This window comes from Raphanus sativus, chromosome 5 (genome assembly GCF_000801105.2).
Source record: "Raphanus sativus cultivar WK10039 chromosome 5, ASM80110v3, whole genome shotgun sequence".
NCBI classification, from domain to species: Eukaryota; Viridiplantae; Streptophyta; class Magnoliopsida; order Brassicales; family Brassicaceae; genus Raphanus; species Raphanus sativus.
Window position 1 is genome coordinate 18,987,636 of NC_079515.1, and position 19,857 is coordinate 19,007,492.

General features: G+C 33.2%; 2 protein-coding genes across 2 annotated transcripts; both read left to right on the forward strand.

Moving 5' to 3' along the window:
* Positions 1–5,156: 5,156 nt before the first annotated feature.
* On the forward strand, positions 5,157–6,072 carry LOC108834233 (uncharacterized mitochondrial protein AtMg00860-like). Its single transcript, XM_018607575.2, has 3 exons — positions 5,157–5,219; positions 5,415–5,693; positions 5,932–6,072. Exons 1-3 carry the CDS (start codon positions 5,157–5,159, stop codon positions 6,070–6,072), a joined length of 483 nt encoding a protein of 160 aa, XP_018463077.2.
* Positions 6,073–10,979: 4,907 nt separating this feature from the next.
* On the forward strand, positions 10,980–12,732 carry LOC108834234 (uncharacterized). The gene is made up of 4 exons (XM_056985752.1): positions 10,980–11,837; positions 11,909–12,166; positions 12,241–12,552; positions 12,622–12,732. Exons 1-4 carry the CDS (start codon positions 10,980–10,982, stop codon positions 12,730–12,732), a joined length of 1,539 nt encoding a protein of 512 aa, XP_056841732.1.
* Positions 12,733–19,857: the final 7,125 nt, after the last annotated feature.

A 19,857-nucleotide genomic window follows, 5' to 3' on the forward strand; every position in this document is an offset into this window, starting at 1 on the left:
AATATAAATTACACGGCTTTATTAAACGGAAAGTGTATAATGTGATTGAGAGATCAATTAGTTGTTATCATATTAGGCTGATTCCAAGATTTAAGTTTCCTACATATTTAAATTTATCAATTTGCTTCAATATTGCATTAATTACATTATTTCAAAGATTAAATTTATGCAGCAAGTATTACACGACTTTTGTCAATATAATGTGAATTCAAACAAAAAAAAATCAATCATAATTGCCAAAGATAAATGCAGAGATATTATAGGAAACATGTTATTTAAAATATAGGAAATTCATGTATAAAATTAATCAGAAAGATGAAATATATGAAATTGATAGAAAACAAATTTAAATTAATTGTTACTGGCAAGTGAATACAAATCTAACATTATTTTGATTCAGTCGTGAGAGTAATTGCGATTGATCATCCCCTTTTTATTATAGAAACATAAATCGTAAAATATAGATATATATTATATGATTTATTCATGAAATATAACCAATATTTGTTAGCTGGCATAATTACACGGCATCTCCTTCAGGTAACAAATAAATTTGTTTATTTAACCCCGAACTTGTATAAAAAAACTGTTATAAATAATGCATAAAATAGTGGTGGTCAACGACTATGTTATATAGAAAAAGACTTCCACCATTATGTTCACGAAAACGACTTTGGTAAAATTCACTATGAAACTTTGATAAGAACCATTGCAGATTTAAGGTGATCATATATTTCCTTTCCAATAGTGTACAAAATTGATTAATCACTACTCCTATATTTATGGGAAGTTGCTAAAAAATAAATAAATAATATTTACTAAGAATTTTTTTATAGAATAAATCAATGCATGAATTAGTTTATGTCGTTAATATGGGACATATGTATAGGGTTTAGACTGATGTTATTTTAGATTCAAACACATAGTCAATACACATAGTGTATAAAATAATTTTAGATTCAAAAAAATACACGTAATAACTTTTTATTTTGAATATAAAATTCATTTTGAATAAAAAAATTAGACCAATACGTAACCATCTATATTCATTTTGAATAAAAAAATTAGAACAACATGTAACCATCTATATTCATGTTGAATAAAAAATTAGACCAATATGTGATGTGATACATATATATGTGATGTCATATAAATGATTACAACTTTATAGATGTGATACGTATATATGTGTATATATGTGATATGAATGTTGGCAAAGTTAAAGTAATTTAAGGGACTATACAAATGTTTAGTTAAATAATAATATTTTGATCAATGGCATGTTATGTAATTACTCTAGTTAACTAAGGTTTTTAAAATAGAATAGGTGAGAAGGCTTGTGGAGTTGCCACCTAAGATATAGATAATGATCACTTACCAACTAAAAAATCAGGATAGAATGTTCCATCTAATATCAAACGATAGGTCACATGTTGAAGGCCAGAGAGTTGGTTTGGGAGATCTTCACAGTTTCAAACCCTGGTGGTAGGAAAAGAAACAATCTTGTAAGGGTGGTTGGTTGTCCGGTAAGAACCGTATAAGGGGGTCAAAGAGAAATTAAAAAGAAGTTTGGAACATTCTTGGATGAAGAAAGGTTCAAACTGGTGCACCAGTCCCTTTTAATTGAAAGCATGGATCTTATCTCCCTAAAAAAATGTGGGCATCAGATACAAAACAAATTACAATATCGATATTTTATGAAACTATATACAAAGAACAACTTACTTTAGCATCCACGAAAACTATTTCTATCGTCTCTCCACCAAAAGACATGTACTGCTTCCAGAGTCTAATGAATTTCACTCTTATCGAACAATATATTTATAGTGAGAAATATAAATTACACGGCTTTATTAAACGGAAAGTGTATAATGTGATTGAGAGATCAATTAGTTGTTATCATATTAGGCTGATTCCAAGATTTAAGTTTCCTACATATTTAAATTTATCAATTTGCTTCAATATTGCATTAATTACATTATTTCAAAGATTAAATTTATGCAGCAAGTATTACACGACTTTTGTCAATATAATGTGAATTCAAACAAAAAAAATCAATCATAATTGCCAAAGATAAATGCAGAGATATTATAGGAAACATGTTATTTAAAATATAGGAAATTCATGTATAAAATTAATCAGAAAGATGAAATATATGAAATTGATAGAAAACAAATTTAAATTAATTGTTACTGGCAAGTGAATACAAATCTAACATTATTTTGATTCAGTCGTGAGAGTAATTGCGATTGATCATCCCCTTTTTATTATAGAAACATAAATCGTAAAATATAGATATATATTATATGATTTATTCATGAAATATAACCAATATTTGTTAGCTGGCATAATTACACGGCATCTCCTTCAGGTAACAAATAAATTTGTTTATTTAACCCCGAACTTGTATAAAAAAACTGTTATAAATAATGCATAAAATAGTGGTGGTCAACGACTATGTTATATAGAAAAAGACTTCCACCATTATGTTCACGAAAACGACTTTGGTAAAATTCACTATGAAACTTTGATAAGAACCATTGCAGATTTAAGGTGATCATATATTTCCTTTCCAATAGTGTACAAAATTGATTAATCACTACTCCTATATTTATGGGAAGTTGCTAAAAAATAAATAAATAATATTTACTAAGAATTTTTTTATAGAATAAATCAATGCATGAATTAGTTTATGTCGTTAATATGGGACATATGTATAGGGTTTAGACTGATGTTATTTTAGATTCAAACACATAGTCAATACACATAGTGTATAAAATAATTTTAGATTCAAAAAAATACACGTAATAACTTTTTATTTTGAATATAAAATTCATTTTGAATAAAAAAATTAGACCAATACGTAACCATCTATATTCATTTTGAATAAAAAAATTAGAACAACATGTAACCATCTATATTCATGTTGAATAAAAAATTAGACCAATATGTGATGTGATACATATATATGTGATGTCATATAAATGATTACAACTTTATAGATGTGATACGTATATATGTGTATATATGTGATATGAATGTTGGCAAAGTTAAAGTAATTTAAGGGACTATACAAATGTTTAGTTAAATAATAATATTTTGATCAATGGCATGTTATGTAATTACTCTAGTTAACTAAGGTTTTTAAAATAGAATAGGTGAGAAGGCTTGTGGAGTTGCCACCTAAGAAATGGTACACTTGTAATAAACACATGAACTAAAGGTTTCTTTTAAAAGTGGTCTCCTCAAATAATAGAAAGGAGATTAGCTGAACATTACTCTTCGCTTAGTTGTTGCATAAAAATTAGTATATATAACTTAGTATGTGGCATGTGCCACACCCACTTCCTAGTTGGTTTCGCCCCTGTACATATCAAAGAGAGTACAACTACCATAAAGCATGAAACATGATTCACAACCATGAAGTAGAGCTTGAATGAACAGTACAGACATGAATATTACAAAGAGCTTTGTTTTCCCAAAGTGGAAAGCCTGTGAGAAATGCATATGATGTAAGTCATCAAGAACCTGTAGGAAATTCAAGACAAAAACCTTTTCCATAGAAATCCAGCGAGAATTCCAGCAGATTTCCCAAGAATATGGTATACTATTTCCTAATTATTATTTTTTTGATGGATAAATTCATATGGATCTGGGTATAAATTTACTTACAAACGAATACGCACAAGATATCAGCCAATTCATGGTGTTAGATCAACGACAACCGAAAGCAACAACCGGTAAGTAAAAATTCGTGCTCTACTTGTAAGAATAATGTACATGTTAAGAATAGAGAAATGTGGAAGCATTTATATTTGAAAGGATTTGTAACGACTCAAATCTCGGCCCGGAAACATTTGGCCCAATAAAACCAAGTTACACTAAAAAAACCTTAATTTCTTCTTATTTAAAGAAAGATTTCGTGGTGGCCTTTGACAGAGACTTTTAGGATGGCGAAACCCTGCCGGAATGCCTCCGGAGCAGCCACATATATCCACCATGAGGAGAAGCCATCACACCATCCGAAAAGAGAGATTAAGACTCAGTAGACACGTTTTGGGGGAACAGAAGAACTATCAATCAAAACAGATAATTTTGAATCCAACTTTTGAGGTTATGTTCTATACTCATAGATATATGTTTTTGTTATAGAGAAAACAGAGTGATAGTGACGTGGGGTGGAAGTTTAAGTCGTTAGAAGCTAAAGCGAATAGAAGAGAGACACGTGTAGAGTTTGTTGTTATTGATTAATGCGGTATTAGGAAACACTGACTATACGACAATGAGGGTTCGTGGTACACAAGGAAAGAAGAATCTCTACATTTTGCTAGACTCAGGCTCGACCCACAACTTCATTGACACAAGAATTTCTGATATATTGGGTTGTAAGGTAGAACCTGCAGGTCGTAAACAAGTAGCAGTAGCAGATGGGAGTAAAATTGGCGTCTGTGGGAAAGTCAGTAACTTGAAATGGAAGTTCTTGAACTATGAGTTCAAAGCAGACTTCATGGTGATTCCAATGGGTGGCTATGATGTGATATTGGGAGTACAATGGCTATCTACTCTAGGTCCAATAACTTGGGACTTTAAAGAGTTAGAGATGTCTTTCAAGTGGTTAAACAGAAGAGTGATGCTTCATGGAATTAAACCCGGATCAGTAAGAGAAGTGAAAGCGAAGAGAGTAGAAGAGCATATAGAAGAAGACATAAAAATTCATATGATTTTCGCTTATGAAGAGAAATGAGATGGAGTTGTGGAATTTGAGAAGAGAAGCAATGGAAGAGATGAATGATGAAGAGCAGAAACAGTTAAAGCTGTTAACAGAGGAGTATATTATGATCTTTGAAGAGCTGAAGCAGTTACCACCATTTTGTGAGCATCATAACCACAAAATCACGTTAATGGAAGGTTCTAATCCAGTGAATCAGAGACCTTATCGGTATGCAGTTTATCAGAACAACGAGATTGATAAAATGGATCAAGAACTACTTAACGCAGGGACAGTGCAGCCAAGTTCGAGCCCTTATGCATCACCAGTTGTATTGGTTAAGAAGAAGGACAATACATGGAGGTTGTGTGTAGACTACATGGACGAGTTATGAGGATCAAAAGTGTATTAAAAGATCGATCTGAGAGCCGGTTATCATCAAGTACGCATGGATCCTCAAGACATACACAAGACGGCTTTCAGAACCCACAGTGGGCACTATGAGTACTTGGTAATGCCATTTGGACTTACCAATGCTCCTGCGACTTTTCAGGGATTGATGAACCATGTGCTCAAAGATTATCTATGAAAATTTGTGCTCATTTTCTTTGATGATATTCTCATCTATAGTACCACTGTGGAGGAGCATTTGATACACTTGCAGATTGTCTTTTAAGTGATGAAAGTGAACAATCTGTTTGTAAAGAGAAGCAAGTGTGCGTTTATTACAAGAAGGGTGGAGTATCTTGGTCACTTCATTGAAGCTCAGGGTATATCTACAGATCCTAGTAAAGTCAAAGCAGTTGCAGACTGGCCAATACCGAAGAATCTGAAAGCTTTGAGAGAGTTCTTGGGTCAGTCAGGGTATTACAGAAGATTCGTGGAAAGCTATGGTCTAATAGCTCGACCTTTAACTGCTCTGACTAAGAAAGACGCTTATAGTTGGAATGTAGAAGCACATGAAGCATTTGAGAATCTGAAACAAGTATTTTATCAGATCATGTTGCAAAAGTTCACATCGACATTTTGGAGAGACCTTCAAAAGGCACTCGGGACAAAGGTTCACATGAGTACAGTTTATCTTCCGCACACAGAAGGACAACCAGAGAGGACTATTCAGACTTTAGAAGATATCTTCATGACTTGTGTTTTGGATTAGAAAGGAAGCTGAGAAAAGTACCTACCTTTAGCAGAGTTTACCTATAATGACATCTATCACTTAGTTGGACATAAGTGGGAGAGAGATAAGACTTGGAACCATCAATGGTTTTAGAGACGATATAGCAAATGGACATGCTCAAGCCCGGCTTAAGAAAGCCATGACCGTCACAGAAGTTATGCAGCTAAGCGTCGTAACGATTTGAAGTTTCTTGTCGGCGGTCGAGTATACCTGAAAATAAGGCAATTCAGAGAAGATCTAAGACTTGAAATTTAACAACATTAAATCGAGATATATGATACCACATCCTATTATGGAGAGGATTGGAGCAGTTGTTTGCTGACTGGATTTATCACCAGAGTTATTAGACTTCCAATACATGTTTCATGTGTTTATTTTGAAGATAGTCGTGAGAGAGCCATAGCTCAGTTTTCAGCAGCTGCCAGATGACATCGGAGAGATTGTATGCATCTTGTCATTCAGTGGAGATTTTCGATCGCCAAGAGAAAACGGTTTAAGGGAATGACGACAATGTTGGTTAATGTTTGTTGGACGATTCAGAGCTCTTTTAGTATGTTAATGGACATCATACTCAGGAATGAATTCGAAGACAAATTTCTTGTAAATAGGGGAGTAACGACCCGAATCTCGGCCTGAAAAAATTTGGCCCAACAAAATCTAGTTACACTAAAGAAACCCTAATTTCTTCTTATTTAAAGAAAGATTTCGTGGTGGCCTTTGACAGAGACTTTTGGGATGACGACACCCTGCCACAATGTTTGCAGAACAGCCATATATATCCACCATGAGGAGGAGCCATCACACCATCCGAAAAGAGAGATTAAGGTTCAGTAGACACGTTTTGAGGGAACAGAAGAACGATTAATCAAAACAGATAATTTCGAATCCAACTTTTGAGGTTATGTTCTATACTCATAGATCTATGTTTATCAGAAAGCGGATCATCATTTGGAGTTTTCATCTAATAGTTATGGTTATATCTTTGGGGCTGTTTGTTGTAGATCGGATCCGCCGACAGTCAATGTTTTCCCGTTGATTTAGAAGGAACCAGGAAACGAGCGACATATCAATGGAAATCTATCGTTGTAAGCTTTCCATATCACCTTCCCAATCGTCAAACCAATGATTGGTTGGAAAGTTAATTATGTTTCTTCTTGGCGGTAATTAAGTTGTTGTGTTAGAGAGTCAGTTCCGATCAGTCTCGGTGTAAGCGAGAACCTGTCGAGAGAGATAAAAGATTTCAGTCTGTAAATTTCTCAGTAAGTATTTAACTCTTTTATCTACCATCTCCAACAAGCGGAATGTTATTTGGAGTTATATTCTGAAAGTTATGTTTGTTTTCGTGAGAGATATTGGTGCAGCCTTCGTTTGCGACCAGTGTGGAAGTGAAGACATTTTGGTTAATTAAATGGTTTCCGATCAGAGTAAACTCGGTGGCTATGGACAGAGGACATATGGGACTACATTCGTACCGGAGGGATTGAAAAGTTAACGGTCGGTTTTTGAGTTATTCATCTTGTTTTTTTAGGGTTCAGTTCTGCCAGAATAATCATATCCATTTTTTTAGAGAGTTCCGGAGTTGCTGTTTTGGAGCCGTCAAGGTTAATTATGTGTTTTCTAAGGTTATCTTCATAACCTATGGCAAAGGTGAGGGTTACTCCATTAAATCTCGAGCTAGTTTAGTATTACCATTTTGGAATGTTTAGTTTCGAAATATGATAAGTCTGTGTGAATTGAGTCTATTTGAGAGTATTGTTTCATTATTGTTTATTGATTTTTAAACTGGATTAGAATAATAGAGGGTTCAACGGTTGTGTGAAATGATTGATGCTGAGCATTGTTATATATATGTATATATATAGTTATGAGAATGGACTAGGTGTGGGTTGTGAGTTCGGAGATGTTCGGGCTTCGACGCTACAGTGAGATTTGGGCGTGAATTCAAAGATGTTTGCGCTTCGCCGCTACTATGTGGGGCATGGTGCAGAGACGTTTATATTTCAACGCTATAGTGGACGGGGGTACAGAGACAGACTGTACTAGCGACGCTTCGAGTATATGTATATATCCTTATGAGGAGATGCGTGGTGCAGAGAGTAGTTGTGTGTTATTAGCGCATTGATTGTTGTTCTATGTTGTGTTATAAGCACCGTGTTTGTTTCATGCTAGAGCTGGACCTACATTTTTGTAGTGCTATGAACTGAGTCAGTGATTTGCGGTTCTATACATCACTGAGTGACTCCCCTGTTGTTCATCCCTCTTTCTTTCCCCTTTCAGGTGAGACTGACAGACAGAAGTGATTGCTATCGGATTGGTACTTTTGGGTGTTTATTTATTTTTTTCAGACTTCCGATTTTATGCTTTATCGAGATTTTGAGATTTAGTCTACTATTTGGATTTAATGCTATTTATTGGATTTATGGAGATTTGAGATTATCTATGCGGAGTAATAAATAGAGATTTCAGGATTATTTCTTTATTTATTTATTTCTTTCTCATTTATTATTATTATTATATTTCGGAAATGCGGGAGTTACAGGGTTTATGCTGTGTCACAAAATTTGATATCTTCATGCAAAACCATCAGATTATGGTAGTAGTACTAGTGAACCTCATACTGCATATTGATTGGATGAAAGAACAAATGTATAGTTTGGTGTAGTACTATTCATATGGTACCGTACATGATGCAGAAAAATATGTCGGTTGTAGAGAAAATATATAACTAAGCTATGAGATTTTTACACGGTAGATTCAGCTAAGCAACCATAGTAAAAAGTATGAAGAGATGGTCATTCACCTTTATCATATGCATATAGATTGGTGGCATAAAGACGTATTATAATTTAGCTAAAAAATGTGTGTAGAGCGGATGAAAACCGAAAGAGATGTTAATTTTGTCAAAACATCTCTATCATGAGATAAGCAGAAGAATTCCAATTGACAGAAAGGTGTGGTATTTTCCGTTGACAGAAAGGTTGAAGAGACTTTACAACCAGAATGCACATCATGACCAATGAGATGGCTTGCATAACACTCAACAAATAGTGAGATCATAAACTTTTCAGATGCAGAACTGTGGAAGCATTTTTAATAAAAATATCCAAAACATTTCGTATGAGAGAAGAAATGTCTTCCTTGAACTATGTAATGATGGTTTTAAACTCAATTGGAAAGCATGAATGCAATATTCATTGTGAATAATTACGACACAATGAAACTTACAACAAATTATTGCATGTAACATGAGTTTTTGTTCCTCTTCATTCTCACACCTTGTTAGAGCATCCTAAGAGATCACTTGATGTATTTCTATACCGTTGATATATGAGCTGCAATTACAATGTGATCATTGTGTTTTTACAAACGATATTTTGTGCGAAAAAAAATTCAGATGCGAGCAATACTTATATGGACAATTAGTGATTTTCCAGCATATGATATGTAGCTATTGTGTCCTTATCTCCAAGATAGCACATAAGCTTTGAATTATAACACAGACGAAAAACGTGTTAGTTTGAATGTCACATGAGATTTCTACCACAAAATCCTCCATATCGTAGGAGTAGGACTAAGAAAAACAAGAAGGTCTTCGACAGCTCACCTCCTCAATTAAGTGGCAATGATTTATTGAAAAAGTTTATAGATTTCGTTGCTGAGAGAACGTCATACTTAGGTGGAAACATATATTATTGAACGCTATGATGTGCAAAAAAATCTCAATTGAAAACTAGATATCGTGGAACCTCAATCTCATGGCATTCCTAAACAAAAAAAATCTGGTTGCGACTTCTTTAGCTTGTGCAGAAAACATTTCTCTTCACGAAGCATGTCGAAAATGTGTATGATTTATGTTAATGAATCATCACATACAAGAAGTAAATGGATAGTTACCCAAAAATAATCACCAAAAATGTGCGAAAATAATTTAGTTTGCGTCGTTCAGCTCAAAGATGATCATACCAAAAACGATGGAACAAAACATATCCCTCCAAAAGTTTTCTCATACATATGAGAAATCGAGAAAATTAAGAAATAGACATTGAGTATATACGTTCATGCGGGAATCCAACTGATTTGCTCACAAAAACGCTTCCCACATCAACATTCTGAAAACACTTCTATGGAATCAGATACACTATTTATATGACTTTAAAAAATAGAGAAATTGCTCAGAATAGAGCACATCATTCTAGTAATTACTCAAATAATTCAACTAACTTAGTAATTACTAGAAGGAAATCCGAGATGGTGTATTTTACTTAAAAACCAACCTTTGAAGCATTAACCACAAATTTGCCATTACCTTTTAATTTCCCATTTAATAAAAAATAGATTTTTATCAAAAGAAATAAATAAAATTAAAAACAAAAAAGCTTTGTTCTTTTCTAGTTTACGACAAAACTCAGAACACGGGTTCTTCTTCTCTAGTTTGTGAAGTGAGAGAACCTCCATCAAAGGAGGTCCGACAAATCTTTCTCCGAGACCTCTTTCTCCATTCTTCATTACAGTCTCTTCCACTGTGTATCAGCGTCATCTCTTTCCTCTTCCATCACAACTCAATCTTGCCGGAGGAGATTGTTGAAGAACTCGATCCGCCATCAATTCTCTGTTACTTGATCAGTGAGACCCAAATCAAAGGTAATTCTCTGTTACTCTATCGGTCGGATTGATTGCAAGTTGACCCTAAATCCCAAATTGAAAATTTGAAACCCTAATTTCTAAATTGAAAAATTGATTTCTTTTTTGTTTGTTTTTAGATAAACTTTCCTGTGAGTTAAAAAAAAAAGACAAACTTTTCTGAAATTGCTTGATTTTGAAAACCCTAAAATCCCCAATTTCCTTTATCCTTCGATAGTAAATATTTTCAAACTTAGTATGGTTCTTTTGTTTGTTCTATTTGCTTCCTGTGATATTATGGTTCAAGCAGATATTATAATGAGTAATAATGTCACCTTCTGTTCATGACTTCACGATTTATTTTCAAACTGAATATTTTCAAATTGAGTAAATATTTTCGAACTTAGTAAAATTTATGTTGTGTATTCTTGTTCTATTTCTTATGTTTGTTCTATTTGCTTTTTTAAAGGAATGACCTCATCTTCGGGTAACAGGAAGTATCCTCCGCGGCTTTACCAGATTGGTAAAACACCGAATCAAAATAGGAGCATGAACCACAGTTGTTTTCTAGGCAACTTACAAACGCTGAGAGAGAATGTCGGCGAAGACGTTTGGGACGAGTTGAGGGAATCAGCTGTAGGTGTGATTATCAAGCTGAAGGAGTTGGATTACACTTGGTCCGCAAAACATGTTCATTACTTTCTCGTGAATCAATTGGCGGTTCAGAGCAGTCATGAAGTTTGGTCTTTGATAGTAGACCAGCCAATGAGGTTCTCTTTGTATGAGTTTGGAGATATTACCGGGCTGAATTGTGATCCCTATGACACTGAAGAACAGTGGGATGTGGCTCATGAAGATTTTTGGTTGAAGATGAAAGTTCCAATTTCTGAAGGACCCAAGTTGAATGAACTTCAAGCGCTTTTTTCGGTCATCGGAAACTGGCCTAGAGAGGAGCGTGTAATGGTTGGCTTGTTGTGTCTACTATCCATTGGGATATTTGGCATTTCAAGCAATAGTAGAATACCTCTGCATTTGGCGAAAAGGGTGATGGATCCAGCAGCTTTCCAGCGCTATCCATGGGGTCGTGTAGGATTTACCAGCCTTGTGGATTCCATAAAAATGGTGACATACGAAGTTGGGAAGAGCTACACACTACATGGTTGTGTTCATGCTTTGCTCATTTGGATATACGAGTCTGTGCCAGGTCTAGGAGAGTTATATGGCAATCGGATAGAGCAAGCTGAGGTTCCACTTCTGTCATGGCATGGTTCTCGTCAGCGTATCAACTTCCCAAACTTCTGTGCACAAGAAAAGAAAAAATATCAGAAGGTGTGATTATTTTCTTTTCAATTCTCTGTCTTATTTTTTCTACTTATTATCTGTTGTACTTTACAATGCAGATTCGTATAAGGCATATGATTGTAAAAGCAATGGAGGATAGATATCCGAAATGGGGTGAAGATGAACCCCATCAGGATTTGGATAACATGATAGTTGACATCCTCAATGATCATCTAAACGATAAGTTTTGGGATGTAGTGCCATCTACCAAGCCCCTGAAGAGAAAAACTCATGTCACTGCACCTAGTGTTCCCGATAGAGTGGATGAGAGCCCCTCCACAAAACGAAAGAGGGAGAAAGAAACTGCTCCAGAAATGGTATGTATCAAGTGTTATTGAACATTTTCGTTTTGTTTTACTATCTAAACTGTTTTGGTTTGTGAGTTTTGAAGGAAGAATCTCATACTGATATGCCCACCATCAACATCACAATACAAAAGTTGCTTGAGGCTGTTAACAACTTGAGTGGAAGACTAGAAACCATAGATGTTAGTGTAGCTGAAAGGGTTTCTAAGACATTGGAAGCTTCTGTACAAGCTCAGATGGAAGCTAGAATCGGTTTATTTGAGACTGAGTTCAAGAACAAGATGGCCATATTACAGGAAGAAATAAAGGTTCTTAAAGGGAAGGATAATGAAAAAACTCCATCCGCTGCCGGCAACTCCAAAGCACACGATGAAGACGACGCTTGTAGCAACACAATGGTATGTTTACACTGTCAGCTAGTATTTTTTATGCACAAAATACTTACTGTTTTTTCTTATACTTGACAGTCATGGATGGTTCAGACAAAAAAAAGTTCTGTTGATGGTTTGCCAATACAACGTAACAAGATGTTCTTATATAAGTGGTACGTGCAAATTCCTCTGCTTGCCAATGGATAGACCACTGCAATAGCTTTCCCAATTGACTTGTGCCTGTCAGAGATTAACGCTAATCCTTCATCATCAGGGATCACACGACTGAGTTGGCGGAAAAACCATGTCCATGATTCATCATTCTCTGTGTCAACCACAGCAAATGCAATTGGAAAGATTTGAAAATTACCATCCTGTGAGGTTGCAATCAGAAGCGTTCCTTTGTATTTTCCTTGCAAAAACGTTCCATCAACCACCACAACCTTCCTCATATATGGAAACCCAGCAATGCTAGCGCCAAAGGCAAGGAATAGGTACTTAAATCTGTTTTTAGTATCAACTTCCAGTCGAACTAGAGTCCCGGGATTTGACATTCTAATCATGTGCAGGTAAGTAGGTAATTCCTCATATCCATTCTCTGAAGAACCCATTACAAGATCTCTAGCAACTATAAGTGTACGATGAGATTTCCAGTAATCCATCTGCAATAAAGAATAAACAGGAACCCATTTAAAAAGGAAGTAAAGGCTGAAGACGAAAGTATATTTGAATCACAAGTTTATTCAACCTTGATTCCGAAGCTCATATTCATAGCAGTAGAGACATGACTTGGCAAGATAGATGGATCAACCCCACCAATATAGTCTTTGTACAAGAGTCCAAGAATCTCAGGTGTAGCTTGTCGGGAACGAGATGAGCGTTCTGCTATGGAGCAGGTATGTTCATCTACATAAACTCGGACTGTGAACTTGAAAGAGTCACCTACTGGCGTAGCTCTTAGCTTCCATGTACATCCTTTTAGCCAACATTTTACAAACAGCAGTGTCCGCGTTGATGCAATGACATCAAAATCAATCTTCTGGACAACCGAGTATATCTTCAGACGTGTCTCCAAAGCATGTTTCGAATCGTAACTCTGGCCCACGTCAAAATTGAATGAGCGCAAATCGGCCATACTCATTGGAGAATCCCTTTCTTCAGTCTTTCGTGCATAAATCATCTTTTTACAAGATCCATGAACCTCTTCTACATGGTTTGGTGGAAGCCCATATGTAGTAAAGTCTTCGTCATCAGTTGTTGCTCCATCAGAATCATCGCAGTAATCGAATCGGTCACCCTCTTCGTCTGTATCTTCTTCGTCTTCACCCATACAGTCATCTCCTTCCATGGGTTGTTTCTGATTTTCGCCAGCTACTTTTCCAAATCTTTTTTTCACTTTAAACTCTACACATAGCCGAATGTTCTCGAGTTTGCAGAGACCCAAGAATGCATGAAACTGTCTATCGTTTCCTATTTTCACAGGTGGTGTGTTGATGCTTTGATTGTGTAGATTCTGCTTCGGAATAAGGTACCTCAGTTCCAAGTTGTTTTCTGCAAAATCAACTCCATAATCCTCAAATATGATTTTCACAAAATCCTCAAATCGAGTGTCCTCATCCGCAGCAACTATTATGGTACCTCGATCATTATTTACTTCAAACAACCACTTAGTTTTCTCAACTTTCCACTTTCCCGAGACAAGAATCATGTGCTCCATTATTCTCCAATCAATGTGAATTAAAGGACACTGTTGTAGATCCCCATGAAAGTAGAGACAAAATTTATGAATGAGAGGTAAGAGGAAGAAGAAGATGACGACAAAAAGAAGAACGTAAACCTAAAACGTGGTCTAATATGATTCTTAAACCAGAAGTTTAAATTAATTTAAACCAAAATTTAAAATTAATTTAAACCGATTTCTATTAAAATTAAACCGATTTTAATTAAAACTAAACCGAAATATTTGGGCACTTGACCACAATTTCGGGTGGATAAATCTGCCACGATAAATTTGTCTTACTCTCGTAATTAGAATTTGTCTTATAAATCTGCCGTCAAAGATGGCAAATTAAAAAAACGGCCACCACATGAAAATAAAAGTCGACCAGATATTTAAATCGGACAAACATATCTGCCATAAAAAATATGTCTATTACCCATTAAAAATCGGCCTGCCTTATATTTAAATCGATCTTAAAAATCTAACTGATACGATATAAAACTGCCACTTTAAAAAAATCTGCCACTACATTCGATAGACTAAAACCGATAAATCTATTGACAACATTAAATCGGACAGATAAATCAGCCATATCAAATAAATCTGCTGTCACTTAAAAGTCTGCTACCAAATAAACAGCAGATTTAAATTTAACTGTAGATTTAATTAACAGATTTAAATTACGACAGATTTGTTTTTTGTTAAATAAATCGGCCGTCGGAAATTTTTCTCAAAATTTAAATGGCAATTTTGTAATATAGATTTTTATGACAACTATAAAAAGAGCATTTTTGACCATAAAAATAATTTAGTAATTTTAAACTTTTATGACTTATTCTAGTAATTATTCAAGTAATTTGCCTCCTTCTAGTAAACTTCCCTAATAAATATTATATCCATGATTTTATAGAAAATTTACGTTACTATATTCTTTTCACTTGCTATGCTTTTTATCCCAATAAATGTTTCTATTACTGCATTTTTAATAAAACAACACGTAATATAAAATAATAATAAAAAAAAAATGACAGTTAATATCACAATGATAGTACCAAAAGTCTTGACAGACTTTCATTACTTTATACATTCATATTAGTATAAAAAGACATCTTCATTTCACTTGTAATATATGATCGGAAAATCAAAAACTTTCACTTTCTCCTCTTTCTTTTGTCATCATCACTACACATAAGTCACAAACAATAAAAAATTTATAAATACCAAATTTTATATAAGTCCTCATGTAACTTACAACAATATCAATTGTTATGAATAGTTAGGTAATAATTGTAAGAATTTACAAATAGAACTCAAAACTTGATTTTAACCCTAAAAGTATATTCAAACTTGATTCAAATGCAAAATTAATTCAAAAGTTTAGTGAAATTACAAGTAGCCCCTTATGACTAATCAAAAACCAGAAATCATTTTTACGAATATAATCCCGTAAAGTCTTCTGATGTTATGTAAGTCTTAAGAGGTTCCGTAAGTCTTCTGGAAAACTTCCAGAAAGTCTTCTCGTATAATAGATCTTAAAAGTAATTTATAAATTGTACGAAAAATATTTTGCTAGGGAAAACTAAAATCATGTAATTATAAAAATTTGTAAATGATATAAATTAAGATATAATAAAATTGAATGTTTTCAACATAGATGAGTGAATGTAGTGAGATATAGTATTTTTTGATTTATGGTTTGGTAACATATGTTTTAGTATTGTATGTTTTCTTATGATTAGATTTTGAAAATTTAACATTTTTCTGAAAAAGTAAATTTTGACTTATATGTGTTTAGTTCTATGTGTACTGAACACTTTTTGAATTGAATTTAAATTTAATGAAGTGTTTAGTGAGTTAATTAAGTATAGTGTTTATATTTAGGATCTAGACGACTTCGAGGAAGTAATGAATAGTATTTACGGGCTAGACGACTTTCAAGAAGTCTTCTAATAAATAGTATTTACAGGCTAAACGACTTCCAAGAAGTCTTTTGATGAATAATAGTTACGGGTTAGAAGATTTCTCTGAAAGTCTTCTGAATCGAATATATTTGACCTAAATAATTTTTTTTGTCTCCATGTGTATAGAAAAATCTACGCATTCTATATCTTCCTCTCAAATGACTGCAGCAAAAATGTAATGTTTTTCACTTTAAAACTCTCAAACCTCTCTCTAATCTCTTTGAACTTGAAAACACTAAACTTTATATCAATTTCATTTTTGTCTCATATCTTTCTCATTATCTTTTTTGTTTTTGCAGGTTTTTAATCACATGGTTCTCATCTTCCACTCCTTTAAAAGTAGATATATAAATTTTAGTATGTATTTTTGTATGTTCTATAAAGGTAGATCTATCTAATCTTCCACTCATTTTCTCTGTTTTTAAGCTATTTGAACATTTTTGCATATGCAGGTTTTTCAGATCTGTATCAGACTTTGGAAGACTTCTGGAAAGTCTTTTCGAAACTCTTCTAAAAGATAATGCTTTAGAAGACTTCCATGAAGTCTTCTATATGCTGGAAGTCTTCTAGAAGACTTCTAACGTAGTCGTCTCCCATTGCTCCTCTTTCATAACAGATCTGAGAGTTTTAGTAAGTCACCATGTCTGATTTTTCTTTAGTTAGTAACCTCTTTTTGTATAAAACTCTTACCTTTTTTCCAAACTAAAATTGTCCAACCTCTCATAAATCTCTTTAAACTTGAAAACACCAAATTTATATTAATTTCTCATTTTTTTGTCTCATGTCTTACTAATTAATCTTGTTTTTGCAGGTTTTTATCACATGGTTCTCATCTTTCTTATCTTCCACTTATTTTCTCCTTTTAAAGCCATTTGATCATTTTGAATTTGCAGATTTTTCAGATCTGAGTCAGACTTTGGAAGACTTATGGAAAGTCTTCTCATAAGTCTTCTATCATATAATGCACCAGAATACTTCCTGGAAGTCTTCTGACGAGTCTTCTGCCATATCAAATGCAGTCTAAGCTTGTCTTTGTGGAGGAATGATTTATAATAGTTTTGTTTGTGCTCTATTTTGTGATTTGTATATGTATTCTGTTAGTTGTGAATTTTTTGTAAATTTAAAGAGATATTAAAAATAAATCTGGTAAATATGTTCATTGTCCACAATATTATCTTATCAAAAGTACTTGACTTTATTGAAGTTATTGATACAACTTTAATAGCAAAATATAATAATATAAAAATTAGTTAAATTTATTACAACTAAGGGAGAAGACTTCTCAAGAAAACTTAGCCAAATTTACAAAATATCAAACATTACATAAGTTAAAAAATATAACAGTTTCACTAGAAAACTTCTGGGAGGTCTTCGGAAGACTTCCTATAAACTTCTTGGAATATTAAATTTAAAGCGAGAAACTAAAATAATATCCCAAAAGTTAAATTTTAAGCGGAAAACTCAAATTTTAAGTGAAAATTGAAATTTCAAATTTCATTAAAGTTAAAAAGTATATCCTATCTTAGAAGACACATTAAACCATATGATTTGATATTTTTGAAGTTACTTAACACTTTTGAAAGTTAAAAAAAAAACATGTCTTAAAGTTACTTAACAAGTTTACAAAAACTAAACTAGAAGATCTCCACAAAAATCTACTCGGATCAGCTAGAAACTTTAATAAACATGAGTATTGGTAACCTCAAATATCACCAATTAAGTTATAAATTTCATTCAGTCGCCCTAATATTGACTAGTATATATGAATTAACAAGAAAATTTTAAAAAGTTTTTATAGTTTTAGAGAAAATAAAATTTTACTAAACATTGAGAGAAAAAACTTCCACGGAAGTCTTCTGATAGACTTCTAGGAAGTCGTTCATTTAGGTTTTTTTACAATTGAAAATTTACAAAAGAAGACTTCGAGATAATTCTACTATACAGCAAAATTATTTGGAAGTCTTCTTTTACAAATATTGACCTATTTTTGTTAACAAAAAAAAATCTCGAAAATACCAGAGAAGACTTTCCGGTAAGTCCTCTACGATAAACATGTTAGTTTTGCATTTGACCAGATTGTGTGAAATTTAACTTTTCCTAAACGACTTACAAGGAAGTCGTCCAACAGAAAAATAAAATTTCAATATTTAATTATAGTTAGAAGACTTCCATGTAAGTCGTTTTATGTTACTTTTGCAATTGAAAAATAAAACATAAATATTTTATTTTATCTCGGTGACTTATATGGAAGTCTTCCGGTAGACGATTTACACGGAAGCCTTCTGTAATAACCAAGGTTTGACCAGAATCTCGGAATAAAATTCTGGAAAACTTTTGTGTAAGTCGCCCAAATAAAATTAAATATTTAAATTTAATTTTTCAATTGCAAAAGTAACCTGAAACAACTTATATGGAAGTCTTCTTACAATAATTAAATATTGGATTTTTTTATTTTTCTTCTAGACGACGTCTAGGAAAAGTCAAATTTATGACACAATCCGGTCAAATGCAAAACTGACATATTTATCCCAGACGACTTACCGGGAGGTCTTCTCCGGTATGTTCGAGATTTTTGTTAACAAAGAAAAGTGGAAGACTTCCATAGAAGTCGTTAAAAACATATATAAAAATCAATTGCAAGACTAACCTCTGCATTTACCAGAAGACTTTCGTGTAAGTCTTCTATTACCAGAATACTTACACAGAAATCTTCTGATGGACAGATCTGGAAAAAAAAAATTGATTTCATAGCTTCAAGATAACATGTTCATCACACAGAAATCTTCTCTAAGCATGCAAAAGCTCAAACGAAAGTGACTCACCAAAAATCGTAAAACTGAATTGCTCTATGAACCATTAAAAAGAATAAAATTTTTGATATTTTTGGATGAATATAGAGAGAAAGTGAAAGAGATGTTCTTTTTAGTTCATAAGAAATGAGATAGAAGAAATGCAAAACTATTTTAGGTATGCTAAGAGTTTCAAATTGGTTATTCATGGTGGTTGATATATTGATGACAATGACAATATTATAAATACTGAAGAAAATGAGGATGAAAGAGTAGAAAAAAAACTCATTTTCGAAAAAAGAAGATAATGATATTTTCGTAAATAAATGATAATTTCAAAAAATAATCATAAATTAGTTTTATGTTTGACTTTGAATTCGATTCATATTTACAGAACTCCAATGATTGTTGAGTGACATGTTCTTTGTTGTTTTGGATATAAGCTTAAGCATTTGTCGTTTTATTTTACATGTGAACCAATATCTCTCATACCGGTCACATAAGATTCGATCAAGAATACAAATAATTTGACATCATATAACCAAATAATCAGTACATTAAATTTTTAAATATTTCCATCACTGTTGCGGTTCCATTTAAATTTATTGTGATAAAGATACATAGAATCTCTGGGTAGATTGATTACGAAAAGTATATGTATTTTAGTATGTAATCATCGCCAACAGATAATAAGGTTCAACGAATCTAAGGAATCAATCGACCCTTTCCATTAATCAACCTCGTGAACAAAAACCGGTGTATTTAGTGGGAAAATGAGTTTTTAATTCTTGAAATATTTGCAATTAGCATTTTTAATACCCAACTACGACTTGCTCAGATTTAATCTCAAACTTCTTGTTGA